The sequence below is a fragment of the Gallus gallus genome, chromosome 5 (assembly GCF_016699485.2).
Source record: "Gallus gallus isolate bGalGal1 chromosome 5, bGalGal1.mat.broiler.GRCg7b, whole genome shotgun sequence".
NCBI classification, from domain to species: Eukaryota; Metazoa; Chordata; class Aves; order Galliformes; family Phasianidae; genus Gallus; species Gallus gallus.
This window is the reverse complement of record NC_052536.1, coordinates 57,885,433-57,899,149: the sequence shown is the minus strand read 5'-3', so window position 1 is coordinate 57,899,149 and position 13,717 is coordinate 57,885,433. Positions and strand designations below refer to the sequence as shown.

The following is a 13,717-nucleotide window of genomic DNA, read 5'->3' as shown; positions in this document are numbered from 1 at the left end:
CCCAGGGGACAGAGCAGGGCAGGGGCAGGGCCAGCTCCCGGCCACCTGCATGGTGTGTGGGGTCTACAGGGCTTTTTTGGCTGAGCTGCTTGGAGACATCGCATCCCCACGGCCCTGCCTGGCTGTGAGCACAGCAGCAGCCAGGACAGCAGCTCTGCTCCTGCAGGGCAGCCAGATATGCTCACAGCCACCAGCTGTGCGGGCACGCAGTGACTCAGCCCGCTCCCATAGGCAACTATTGCATATGCAGAGCCGGGCAGCCCTCTGGCTCCCGGGGCTGTGCTGAGTCACCCGGCCAGGTGCAGGCCTGCCAGCCCTCACGGGACATCAGCACAGCTGGAGCCTGAGGCAGCATGCACTCTGGTGACCCCACGTCCTGCCACCACATCCCCAGTGCGCCCGCTGCTGGCTCTGTTAATTAAGGGATACGAGGGGGAAGGGGCTGAGGGATGCAGCACATCCCTATGGCGGGCATCCCGCTCTGAAAGCCTGGCACACACCCGGAGCTGTGTCGCCAAGCAGGCAGCAGGCACCGGAGGCATCTGGATCTGGTTCCTCGGTGGCAATGACGAGCACAGAGCACTGTTCCAGTCCACATGTTTCCGTGTTTCCCTCCTGCTAAAAACCCCTTTTTTCCCCGAGCCACCGCTGGCTGCCCTGGGGAGAATGCGGTTTCCAAAAGGTGTTGAAACCCAACCCATGGCCAAGTGTGGGCACGAGCCCAGCTCACACCCAGAGTGCACATAACCCTGCTGGCTCTGAATGAAAAGTGCAACGAATACAAGTTTGCAACCCTACAGAGCACAAACCCAGGGGGCTGGGGTCAGCAGGGACCCAAAGGCACCTATTGCTGTTCCTGTTGGCTCAGGACGGAGGCAGCAGTGAGGCACTGCAGGTGCAGCAGCCCTTTAGGAGCACCAGGAGTTGGTTTGAGGTCATTTTCCTCCCTGCACAGCTCAGGTTTACCTTGGGGGCTGTTTATTGGGATGATGCACTCAGTGCAATGGGGTGCGGAATCCAAAAGTATGAGCATGACATCAAAACCCAGGATCTATTAAGGGAAAGCCACCAGAAGCACTATGGGTCCTTCTTTCCTCGCCCTGTGATTTGCAGCTGGGTATGGGTCCGGAGCTGGGCCCCTTGGAGGCCTTAGCACTGGCTGCTGTGTCACCTGTCCCCAGCATTCTGGATCACGGGACGCAGAGCCCTGGGGTCGTATCACTGGAATGATGTGCACCATAATTACATGTGTGCTGAAGACAACAGGACACGGCTCCAGCCAGGATGAGGTCTCCAGCGTTTTGCTCTCTCTGCTGCCCAATTCCCAGGGAATGGGAAGGGCTTTGCAACACAGCCAGGCTCCTCGTGGCAAAGCTTCAACTATTCCCCGGCCAGGCGATGCAGCAGTGCTGGAGGAGCAGGGCCAGCTGGCTCTTCCCAGCTATTTCCCCATACTTGTGGGCTCAGCAGCCCAGCCCAGAGCACAGCCCACTGCTCCTGCTGCCCCCACATCTCCCACCTCCTGGTGGCACCAGCAGAGCCTGGGCGGGATGTGGGATGTAGGGACACCCAGCTGGGAAATGCGGACACCCCCACCCCGTCTCCTTTTTATGATAAGGAAGATTTCACCTGGTCCAAAATTAAGGGTTTGAACGTCCTCCACTCTTGCTACAGGGCAGTGGTCACTTCGGGTGAGTTTGGGCTGGGCAAGCAGGCTGCTGATGGCTGCTGAACATCTCTGTCTCCATGCCAAATATCTCCATCCCAACACTGAATGTCTCCTTCCCAGTGTTGAACTTCTCTATCCCAATGTTGAACATCTCCATCTCAACACTGAATATCTCCATCCCATTGCTGAATGTCTCCACCCCACTGCTGAACATTTCCATCCCAGTGTTGAATATCTCCACCCCAGTGCTGAACATCGCCATCCCAGTGCTGCGTATCTCCATCCCAACACTGAACATCTCCACCCCCAGTGCTGAACTTTTCCATCCCAATGCTGAATATCTCCATCCCAAATCTGAACATCTCCATCCCAGTGCCACACATCTGCATCCCAAAGCGGAATATCTCCATCCCAATGCTGAACATCTCCATCCCAGTTCTGAACATCTCCATCCCAATACTGAACATCTCCATCCCAGTGCTGAACATCTCTATGCCAACGCTGAATATTTCCATCTCCATTTTCTGAGAAACACCCTGCAAGAGTCTCAGGAAGGCTGAGGACCTCATGGTGACACCCAACAAGAATGGACACTTCCCCCAGAGATGTTCCCTGTTAGAAACATATGCCCAGTGCAGAGCCCTGGGGTAAAGCCAAGGCTGTGATGCTCCATGTTTTCCTCCCCGCGCCTGGCAAAGCTGTGCCCTCCATCGGCCAAACAATCCTGCCCTGCCCCCGTGCCCTCTGGTTGCAGCAAGGCTGTAGCAAATCCGAGCAGGGGGACAACACAGTTCAACACAGTGTAAAACAGCAGTCGGAGCACGGCGGTGCAGAGGCAGTGCCCAAAGCAAACACACTGCTGCGAAAAAATCCTTCCCAGCTTAGTGCGCCCTTCTAAAAACACAGAGTGACTTCAGAAAAATGTGAGAAAACATGAGCTGCTCACCCCCAGAGGGAAAACAGAGCACAGGAGCCATAGGATGGAGCCTGCTGCCTGCAGCCGTGTCCCCATGGCAGAGGATCCTGGGGCCATCGCGGTGCCTGGGAAGGGCTGAGCTCCCTTAAAGAGCAGTCGGATGATGAATGTGGAGTTGAAAACCTCTTAGAGAAGGGATGTGCCACAGCAGCCCGCTTCAGCTCCCTCTCCAAGAGAGATTATTAATTATAAACGTTGCAAATCTTCGTGATTCATACTCATAATTGCAGCGTATCCATCACACGCTGGGAAATCATTAAGGGAAAGCATGGGCTGGAGGCACGGGGCAGTTGCAGCCGTTGCTGGTGGGGAGCACGAGCAGGAAAACGTCATGCACAGGAGGAAGAGCGGCCCCAGTGCCCCTCTTGTGCAATGGCTCAGCAGAGGGGAGAGGCACTGGGAGGATGCTCAGAGGGGGAAGTGGCCTCCTGAGCAGCCCCGGCTCTCCTGGGGTTTGTTGTCCCATCTCGGGCAGTACTGCCCGCAGGGAGACCTGCAAGGCACAGCCATTCCCAGCAGCCAGACCTGCCAGGAAGCGTTTTCCCTCATCTCCATCCTCAGATCTTCAGCATCTTCGTGCTCTTCAAATCGTGCTGGAGAGGTTCCGGTTGGATGCTGGGAAGCATTGTTTTCTGAAAGAGAGGTGATGCTCTGGCACAGCTGCCCGGGCAGTGGTGGAGGTGGAGGTGTCCCAGAGCCATGGAGACGTGGCACTGAGGGACGTGGGCAGTGGGCATGGTGGGGGTGGGCTGGGGTTGGGCTTGGGAATCTTCAAAGTCTTTTCCAACCTTGTTGATTCTGTGATTCCCTATCCACCCCATGGACATGGTCCATGCAGTGGGAGTGGGGCTGCAGAGGCACAGCCGGGGGCGGCCCCAGGGGGCAGAAATGATGGGCTGGTGCCCGTGCAGGGACATGGGAACACTGGGCCAGGTGCAGAGAGCCCTGGATGTGGGCTCCCCAGGGCCAACTGAGAGCCGTCACGGCCTCAAAGGAGCTGCTCCCATCCCCAGTTGGATGGAAAAGGTCCGCGGGGGAGGAAATGGCAGCCGCTCACAGCAAATAAATGCTCTCTCACGTATACACCCACTCAGCACGACAAACTCCACCAACCCTCAGTGATCCGTGGGGCCAAAGCTCTGGTAGCACGAAGGTCTGTGGATAAACACAGGCAGAAGCAAACAGCTCTGGAATGGCTTCGTGTAAACACAGCCAGAGCTCTTCTCAACTCTGCTCCAGACTCCATCCGCTCTGAAATTTCACATCTGTCCTGGCCAACACCGTCCCCTCCTGCCCTCCCCTCCCACCCATAGGGAGCTATAGCACCATGCCCAATGTGCCCTGGTGCCGGCACTGGGGAGAATAAAAAATAATTAAAGAAATCAGCCATAGTGATTTTAAAAAGTAAATTCAGCAGACGGGAAGGTCTTGCTGGGAAAAACATGGCTGGAGAGGTTTGTGTGTGAAGGGGATGTTTGTGGAGGCTGGGGGGACTGAGACAGCTGAGGATGGTCGGTGTAAGTGTGTGCTGCCCGAGCCTCGTGGGACAGGGACAGCCATGGGGGTGGGATGGGAGTGGGGACAGGGATGGGGACAGGGACGTGAGTGGGGATGGGTGAGAATAAGGATGGGGACAGCGACAAGGATAAGGATGGAGATGAGGGTGGGAACAGATATACAGGTGAGGATGGGATGGGGATCAGCTGAGAATGGGGATGGGGATGGGGAAAGGGACGAGGACAGGGATGGAGACTGGGATGGGAACAGGAATACAGATGAGGACAGGAATTAGGATGGGGATGGGATGAGAATGGGGATAGGGGTGGGAATGGGGATAAAGAAAGGGATGAGGACAGGGATACAGTAGGGGGTGGAATAGGGATAGGGATAGGAATGGGGAAGGGAATGGGGATGGGGACAGGGATGGTGCAGGGCTCAGCCGGGCTCCTCCCCATACAGCACCCTGGGGCTCACAGAGCTCTGTGCCTGCAGCAGGAGCCGCCCCATGCACACCAGTGGCAGCTGCAGCAGTGGCTGCATCAGGGAGAGCCTCAGCCTTTGTCATCCTTCTGGGCGTTCCCAAATGGATGCAGGCTGCGGGAGGGCCATGGGAGTGGGAAGAAAAGCAGTGCCCTGCTAATCTCCTTCATTCTTGTTCAGTATCCCTGCTCTGGGATGTCCCCACCTCCATAGAATCATAGAACCATAGAATGGCCTGGGTTGCAAAGGAGCACAGTGCTCATCCAGTTCCAACCCCCTGCTATGTGCAGGGTCGCCAACCAGCAGCCCAGGCTGCCCAGAGCCACATCCAGCCTGGCCTTGAATGCCTGCAGGGATGGGGCATCCACAGCCTCCTTGGGCAACCTGTTCAGTGCGTCACCACCCTCTGGGGGAAAAACTTCCTCCTCATCTCCAACCTAAACCTCCCCTGTCTCAGTTTCAAACCATTCCCCCTTGTCCTATCACTGTCCACCCTCACAAACAGCCGTTCCCCCTCCTGTTTATACGCTCCCTTCAAGTACTGGAAGGCCACCATGAGGTCTCCCCGGAGCTTTCTCTTCTCCGAGCTCTGTTCCATCTGTGCACCCTCTGGCTTGGTGTGTTGACCACTGTAAGACCCGGCTCACTGGGTGGACAAACAAACTTCTTTCACTTTCCAGTACTTTTTCTTGCAGCCACGAGCTGGCAGCTCCTGCACTGAACCACAGCACCAGCAGGGCGGGCGGGTGCTGCTCTGCGGACCCGAGCTGTGCTCAGATTTATGGTCTGCCACAGCTCTATGTGGGCTGCACGTGACCAGCTCCAAAATCCCAGGACCTCTGCTCTCACCCATCGGCCCAGCTCCTGAGGCTGTTTAGAACAGGGGTAAAAGCCCAATGAAAGGGGTTTGCAGGAGAGATCGTAGCGTGCAAGCAGGGCAGGGAGCAATAGGTCGCGCTCAGCCATGGCTTGTAACTTTTATAGTCTTTCCAGAGCCAGATGCTTGACATTAGTGACACTGTTGAGGCTCTTGTTTTTGAAGACCCGGATTGCTTTGGGAACGGCGGCGGCGCTGACAGATCTGCAGCATTTCCCCGCGGGCCGCACGGCGCGGCTGGATGCAGATTTTTCCACGATTCAGAGAAATCCACTTAAAAAAAGCAGCTGGGCACGTGAGACCCGTGCTGAGACGTCTGCTTCCCTTCCCAGCGCCAGCAGCTCAACGGCCGCACGGGAAACCCGTTGGTGACTGAAGGCCGCTCATCACGTGGGTGCCGAAGCGCATCCGCACCGCGTGCCCAACCGGGACGGCTCTCACCATCGGGTTTTCCCACCTGAGGAAAAGCCGTTTATCTCCATTTGGGATACAAAGAGAGGCAGTGGAGAAGTTGGATTATCGCACACATCATCTGGATGCTCCTAAGGGTGAGGATTCTCTCTGCGGGGAAGTGCCAGGGCCGTGCAGGCCCGCCGCGTGCACACACCCCCAGAGCAATCCAACGCGGACGTTTTAGGGCTCACCCTTGTGCTGGCGGCTTTATTGTTCGCTCCCGGCCCTCGTCGGGTCTGTACAAATGTCCCACGGTGTTTTCAGCTCATCCCCACGCCCTCCAGCTCTTCCATACTCGTCGGGCATCCCGATGATTCCCACCATGGGGTGTCCCCCCGGTGCTGTCCGTGCACACAGGATGTCCCATCCCTCCCCGTGTACGTGCCTTTGTGCTTGGATGCTGCCGGCCTCTGTTCACAGGTGACAGCTATAGGATGAGAGCGATGGCCTCGAGTTGTGTTGGGGGAGGGCCAGAATTTCTTCTCCAAAAGAGTGGTCAGGCACTGGCACAGCTGCCCAGGGAGTGATGGGGTCTCTGTTCCTGGAGGTGCTCAACAGAAGTGTAGATGTGGCACCGAGGGACGTGGGCAGTGGGCGTGGTGGGGCTGGGCTGGGCTAATTAGAGGTCTTCTCCAGCCTTAATGATTCTATCATTCTACAATCCGCAGGACCCCCCGCAGGACCCACTGCCAGCCCCAGCACACACCCCTTCCCCAATTTCCGCCAGCTGTGGCTGCAGGAGGGTGGATCCAGGCATGGAGCTGAGCATCCCTCCCACATTCCTCCCCTATGCGTCAGCTCCAGGAGCCGTGGCCAGGTGTGGGCTGGGACAGAGAACCTGGAAGTCCCCGAGCAGCCAACGTGCAGCGGGAAGTGGGGGAGGCTTCACCCACTACCCAAAATCCAAAATGTGAAATACAGACATAACGGGATAGCATTATATTGTATATATTGTCGTGTATATTTATCAGTAAATTATACGTATATACCACACGTAGATTACAGGTGGGCCCCTGGGCAGCTTGAGCTGGTGGGGCAGCCAGCCCATGGAGGGGTTGGGCTGGGGGCTCTGTGCTCCCTTCCAACCCAACCGTGCTGCCATCCTATGGCATCCTCACAACCCTGCCCAGAAGTGTTCCACAACGAGCCAGAAACCAGGAGAAAAGGAGCAAATAAGGGGGACAGAGATAAGAAAGCCTTAAGGGAAGGCCACGGATAACAACATGACACTTGGGTGCGTCGCACTGCAGCAGAACAGATGCTGATTGAGTTGACGAAGGTTGAATTAATTTGGGTATTCTAATGGCTCCTGCTTGACGCTAATAAAAGCGACGTTTTGTGCAGGCTCATGGCTCAGGATGCAGTTAATTATGGCCTTGCGGAGCTCTCATTGAGGAGCTTTTCTGGTCTGATAGGAGGAGCTGGACCAGCTGCTGCTTTGAGTTTTTGCCCTCCAGGAGCGGCAGCGGCCAGGGCTGGCTGAGGCTGGGGACAGCACCGAGATGTGGCCAAGCGGATGGCAGCAGAATATGGGCACTGGGAGGATTTTCCCAGCCCTGCACATCCCACTGCGGAGCCAGAAAGCTCCCCAGCAACATACAAGCAGCAATTAGTGGTCAGCAGCCAAGCTGGTGGCTAGATCCTGTGGTATTATGCATGGAGCTGTTCCTTCCTGACCCCTTCCATCCCATCCCATCCAATTCCATCCCATCCCATTCCATCCCATTCCGTCCCATTCCTTCCCATCCCATCCCATTCCCATCCTATCCCATCCAATTCCACCTCACCCCACCCCATCCCCTGCAATTCCATCTCATCCCATTCCATTCTGTCCCATCTCATCCCATCCCACCCCATCCCCTGCAATTCCATCTCACCGCATCCCATCCCATCCCATCCCCTGCAATTCCATCTCATCCCATCCCATTCCATCCCACCCCACCCCACCCCATCAGTCCCTATGGATGACCCCAGTGGCTCCCCTTGCCACCACACGCCTCAGTGGGATGCAGTCCCTCTATTCCCAACGGGGTTTTTCCATCCTTTGCATGCCAGGCAGCCTTTCCTGCTGGTTTAGGATTAGGCAACTTGTCCCAAAATTCCACCGTGAGCCACCAAACAAAGCAGAAGAGCTCCTGGCTGTTCCCAAAGCGTGTTTTGGCTCACTTTCAAGCGCTCTCTGAAACACGAAGGGCCCAAAAACTGCTGTGCCGCAGCTGCATGCAAAGAAGCGGGGTGGGTGATGTGAGCAGCCTTCTCCAGAACCCACCCCAGCCCCGCAGCCATCCCCGGGCTGCAGGACTGCCAGAAAGCCGTCGGCAGGGCTTGAGCAATCGCATCCCATGCTGACATCTGCCCACACGCGCTTCGGAGGCCAGTAAACTTCCTGTGGATGTTGGCAGGCTGACAGGAGTGACATAAATTCTGCCCTTTTTTTAGAGGTTGGGTGTTTTTTTTTTTTTTTCCCCTATTTCTGTTGTTCAAACAGGTAGGTGCTCTGCCCCTGCCTTTAGGCACCGCAGTTTTGGGGCTTCCATTTCTGCACAGCCCCGGGGTGAGGATCTCTCTGCAGCCCGGGGGTGATGCTGAGGTCCCCCACCCCTCCACAGGGCTTGGGGTGCTCTCACCATCCATGATGCATGGGATGCTCTCACATCTGTGATGCTACGTGGGTTGCTCTTACGTTCCATGATGCTCCACGGGTTGCCCTCCTGATCTGTGATGCCGTGAGCAGATGGATTTCCTCGGCACAAAACCACACACAGCTCCTTCCAGTGACATTTATTACATGGGGGTTTTACACTGATGCCATACAGGAGAGCTCCACGTCTTTGCCTGTTTGGGCACTTTTTTGGGCAGAGCTCTCCAACAGAAAGGCCACGCCATCTGCAACAGCACAAAGACATCGCTTTGGTGGGACACTGCAGCATCCCAGTGGTGGTGGGCACACTGGGACCAGTGCCGCCAGGCAGGTCCCCACGGGAAGGACTGTGGGGATGAGCCCTTCTCCTCCACGCCAACCCCAAACCCAAAGCCCCGGGCGTGGTAAAACAGGGACAAGAAAAGTTCCTTGCAAAAAAGGAATCTGGGAGAGGCCACGTGGCCACAGTGGCCATCAATGCCGGCACCAACCAGAGCCTGCCATTGCCAGGAGGAGGACAAACAGACGCAGACACGCAGAGCCACAGCTGGTACAGTGCATTCCCTTGGGCAGAGGACAGAGGGGAAAGGAAGAAGTGGGGCCAACCTTCCCCCTCTGCCACCTCCTCTGCTGCCCTTCCCTGCTGAGCTGCGTGCTGGCGGTGGACCCACACCCGTGCCCACACCTCTCCACCATCCTGAGATGGAGATCCTCAACAGAATCCCCACCGCAGCCCTTCACGGGGCACGACTCCCCCCACCCCACGGCGTTAGTGATGCCTCATGCTCCGACCCCATCCCACCAGCATCACCTTCCACCCACGTTGGCTTGGCGTGGCACCGACCGCAGCCCTGTCCCACCTTACGGCAGTGACGTCCCTTTTGAAACCATGAAACGGAGCCCAGCTCAAGTGAGCCCGGCCCGTTGGCTGCCTCCTGCTGCGCCTACTGCCCGCTGGGCTCCAGCTTTGTTTTTGCAGAGGTTGGGCACTGCGAATCCTGTCTGCCTGGGGACAGCTGGCAGCACAGCACGGAGCGCAGCACCCGCAGCACCGGCGGCCGCAGGATGGCGAAGACCCAGGGGTCGATGATGGGGTTGATGGAGAGGAAGCGCAGTGCCAGCAGGTCCCAGTCGTGGTTCTCGCTCTGGCTGAACTTGTTGACGTAGGCGCAGATCTGCAAAAGGCAACGGGGAAAAGTGACGGGGCTTTGGTGGCCCAGGAGGCGGCCGGCAGGCAGCTGGTGGTGCTTCTCAAGCGAGGACGGGGAAATGAGTGCTGTCACAGCACACGGTCTGCTTCCACCGGCTTAAATGAATTTCCTGCTAATGAAAGCCAGGTCTGCGCTCTCGTTTTCGCATGCTTCGTTTAGCCCTAACGCAATTAACCCAGCGGCTGCTCAGGGACGCGGTGAGCGGTGGACAAATCTCACCGAACAACCCGCGGGCTGAAGGCATGGGACGGAGAGGTCCCGGGGTGTGCGCCCGCCCCGGCGGTGCACCCTGACGTGTGCCGACTCATAGCAGCTTATGGGGCTTCCTGGAAGGTGACTCAGCACGCCTTACTCACATGGGGCCGTCTCCTCCCCCTCACTCCGGCACACGAGGGATGCTCGGATGCTGGGGGCTGTGGGGTGTGAGCATCCCTCCCGCGGGACGGATCCATTGGGTACCATGAGGGGACGGTGCCCCCACGGTGCTGCCGGGCTCGGGGCTTTCTGAGAGGAAGGTTTGGTGGCTCTGTGGTGTGGTAACTTAAAGGTTCACATGTCAGGGCAGCCCATCAGAGCGTGGCTGAGAAGGGAAAGTGTCACTTTGCTTGGTTTGAGAAGCTGCCAAAATGCAGCGTCGGTGCAACCCATGCGGGAGCCGGGCAGTGGGAAAGGAAAAGCCGCCGCATTGCTGGGGCACAGCCGACATCTGCCTTGGGAGCCTCATTGGCCACGCTTTCCCACCCAGCCCTAAGCACACCCCGGGGTCCCACTCCCTGAGGACCACAGCATCCCAACCCGACGGAGCACGTGGGCCCACTGATGGGAGATCTCAGGATGTTGGGATGCTCGCGAGCTGCCGACCGTCACTGTTTTGTCTTTTCTCTCCCTTAAAACCCAGACAGCCCGGCTGGGCTGCAGGCTGCGGTTACGTTCTCTTCCCCCGGGACTCTTCTTTCTGTGAGTGCAGAGGGAAGGTAGCGTCCGCCTGAGCCCACGAGCACAAAATTAGTGCTGGCAGCACGCCTAACCCTAGCAGGGCTTGCTCCTAGTGGGAAAAAAACAACGGCAAAATCTCCTCCTGCAGCCACGGGCTCACACAGGTGGGTGCTGGAGGTGATGGGGAGAATGCAGTGCTATTGCGGAAACATTGCCTGGGGGGGCTGAAAGCAGCCCCAGGAGGGGGGAGAGTGGTGCACAGTCTGCTTATGCGGCACTGATACGTGAGATCCTCATCCAGAGCAGCACGGTGACGTTTTCCTCATCCGCATCCTTAACCCCAACCCCAACCCCACCTCCATCCCCAACCTCATTCCCAACCCCATCTCCATCCCAATCCCCAACCCAATCCCTCCCTCCATCTGCCCACATCCAGCTCCTCGCTCTGCCACAATGAGTGCCCAGCCCTTGGTCTCGGGAACCATTTGGTCCAAGAGACACCGGTGTGCCTCTGCAGGGCGGGAGCCATGCTGCCATCCGCTCATCCCACTGCTGGTGCTGGGGATCCCTCGTTTCCTATGGATGTAGCAGATTGCCAAGAGCTTGGAGTCTCCCAAGTTTTGAGAGAAAGATCACGCTGACCTGAGCCCTTAAATTTCGGGCAGTGGCATGGAGCATCGCGGAGCATCGCCCAGAGAGCTGCGGGTGCCCCATCCCTGGGGATGCCCAAGGCCATGGACGGGCACCGGGCAGCTGAGCCGGGGGGCACCCGGCCCACGGCAGGGCTTGGAAATGGATGGTCTTTAAAGCCCCTTCCAACCCAACCATCCCACGATTCCGTCGCCCTACAAGTCTATGAGTCTGTGATTCTACACAACGGGGAGGGGCGGCGGCACTCACCGTGAAGGGCAGGGAGCAGATGACGAAGGTGATGGTCATGATGGCGAGGAGCAGGAGGTGGTCGATCTCCTCGGCCATGGAGAAGATGCGGCGGCCGGAGCCCCCCACCCCTCGCGGCTGCTCGAGCGTGGCCAGCCGGCGCGTCCTCTGCCCGCGGCGACGCATGCGGGCCAGGTTGGCGATGACGCTGAGGTTGCACAGCAGCACCGAGAGGATGAGGAAGAGGAGCAAGGTGGCGTAGAGCAACGAGAAGGTGACGTGCAAACCGGCTGCCTTGTGCCGCCCGTCGTCCACGCGCATCTGGATGAAGCACCAGGTGCCGGGGCAGTACTGCACGTAGCGCCCGAAGCCCAGCAGAGGCAAGGAGCAGAAGGCAGCTGAGAAGGTGTAGATGGCCGGGAGGGCCACCAGGCCGGCGCGGGGGCTGAGGAAGCGCTCGTAGAAGTAGGGCCGCCCCAGGGCCAGGCAGCGCTCCAGCGCCATGGCGAAGAGGACGAGCATGGTGGCGAGGCCGAAGAAACTCATGGCGAAGCCGAAGTAGAGGCAGATGTGCCCCCCCCGCCCCAGGGCGGTCAGCGTCAGGTTGCGGTGGTAGGAGGCCAGCACGAAGGGGCTGACGGAGCAGGTGCCCAGCAGGTCGGTGACCACCAGGGCCAGCACCAGGACGTGGAACAGGGACGGCGGGCGGGCGCGGGGCGGGCGGCGGCAGCGCAGCAGCAGTCCCAGGGCCAGCAGGTTGCCCAGCAGCCCCGCGGAGAACATCAGCGCGCTGACCAGAGGCCGAGCTCCGGCCGCCAGCGCCTCGCCGTGCCCGCACGGCTCCCGGCCCGTCCCGTTCATCCCTCCGCCGCCGCCCGAATGCCGACGTCGCCGCCCGCCCGCCGCCCGCAACGCCCCGCCCCGCTCCGCCCCGGGGCCGGGCTGCGGCTCCAGGGGGTCCGCGCCCCCGGGGGCGGCGGGGAAGGGGCGTGCGGGGCGGGAGGGGCCGTCCGGGGCTGCGGTGGTGGGAGCGTGGGGACGCGGAGACCCCCGGCGCCGGTCGGGGAGCCCCGACGCGCGGCGCGTCCCGCTGCCGGGCTGAGCGCCCCAACGCGCGGCGCGTCCCGGTGCTGAGCGTGGGTCCTCTGCCGCCGGAGAGTCCGAGTGCTGATCCGGGGGGATCGGGGCACGGCGAGCCCTAACGCGGATCCGGGAACCTTGGGCTCAAAGGCAGTCCCTGCGCTCGTTCAGGAGCCCAGGCTCGCTGTGATTCCCGGTGCCGGCGCCGGTGTGGGTGCCCCGGCGCTGACCTGGGAGCCATGACACGACGCCGATCTGGGAGCCATGACACCACTCAGCGTGCGTTTTGGAGCCTCAGGGCACAGCGCGCACGGATACTGATGTGGGAACCATGGTGCGCGGTACATCCTGGTGCCAATTTGGGAGCCTGGGACCCATGGTGAGCCCCAGCTGTGGTGTCACTGAAGGAGCCCCAATGCACCATGAGATCCGATGCTGATTTGGGAGCCCTGGGCTCGTGGTGAGCCCCAGTGATGATCTGGGAGCCCCGATACGCGGCACACCCAGACAGTGATTTGGGACCCACAATGCACAGCACATCCCAGTGCTGATGTGGGACCCTCAGAACACTGAGTTGGGAATCCCCACACACAGAGCACCCCAGCGCTGATTTGGGAACCCTGGGCTCATAGTGAGTCCCAGTGCTTATGTAGGAGCCCCAGGCTGATGGCAAACCCCGCTTCTGGTGCCTCTGCAGGAGCCCAGATGCACGGTGGGATCTAATGCTGATTTAGGAGCCCCAGTGATGATCTAGGAGCCCTCTGCTCACCATGAGCCCCAGCGCTGATTTGGGAATCCCGGGCTCACAGCAGGAGCCCCAATGCATGCTGAATACCAGTGCTGATTCAGGAGCCCCAGGCGGACAGCAAGTCCCAGTGCCAGCCCAAGGTGTGGGGTGGTCTGTGGGGGAGCCCCAGCTGTGGAGATGGGACCCCACAGCCCAAAACCGTGTGGGTGCTGCAGGCATCAAAGCCCATATGGGTCCTGAGAGAAAAAGAAAGCCAGGATTGGGCTG

The 13,717-nt window shown here is 59.2% G+C and overlaps 1 protein-coding gene and 1 long non-coding RNA gene across 2 annotated transcripts; one reads left to right on the top strand and one right to left on the bottom strand.

Moving 5' to 3' along the window:
• The first annotated feature begins 5,102 nt into the window (after nt 1-5,102).
• Nucleotides 5,103-7,301, top strand: LOC107051814. Its single transcript, XR_001463720.3, has 2 exons — nt 5,103-6,050; nt 6,624-7,301. It is a non-coding gene; the product is annotated as an uncharacterized LOC107051814 (long non-coding RNA).
• Nucleotides 7,302-8,721: 1,420 nt separating this feature from the next.
• On the bottom strand, nt 8,722-12,506 carry PTGER2 (prostaglandin E receptor 2). Its single transcript, NM_001083365.2, has 2 exons — nt 11,644-12,506; nt 8,722-9,771 (listed from the first exon to the last, which is right to left on the bottom strand). Exons 1-2 carry the CDS (start codon nt 12,481-12,483, stop codon nt 9,541-9,543), a joined length of 1,071 nt encoding a protein of 356 aa, NP_001076834.2. The 5' UTR covers nt 12,484-12,506; the 3' UTR covers nt 8,722-9,540.
• Nucleotides 12,507-13,717: the final 1,211 nt, after the last annotated feature.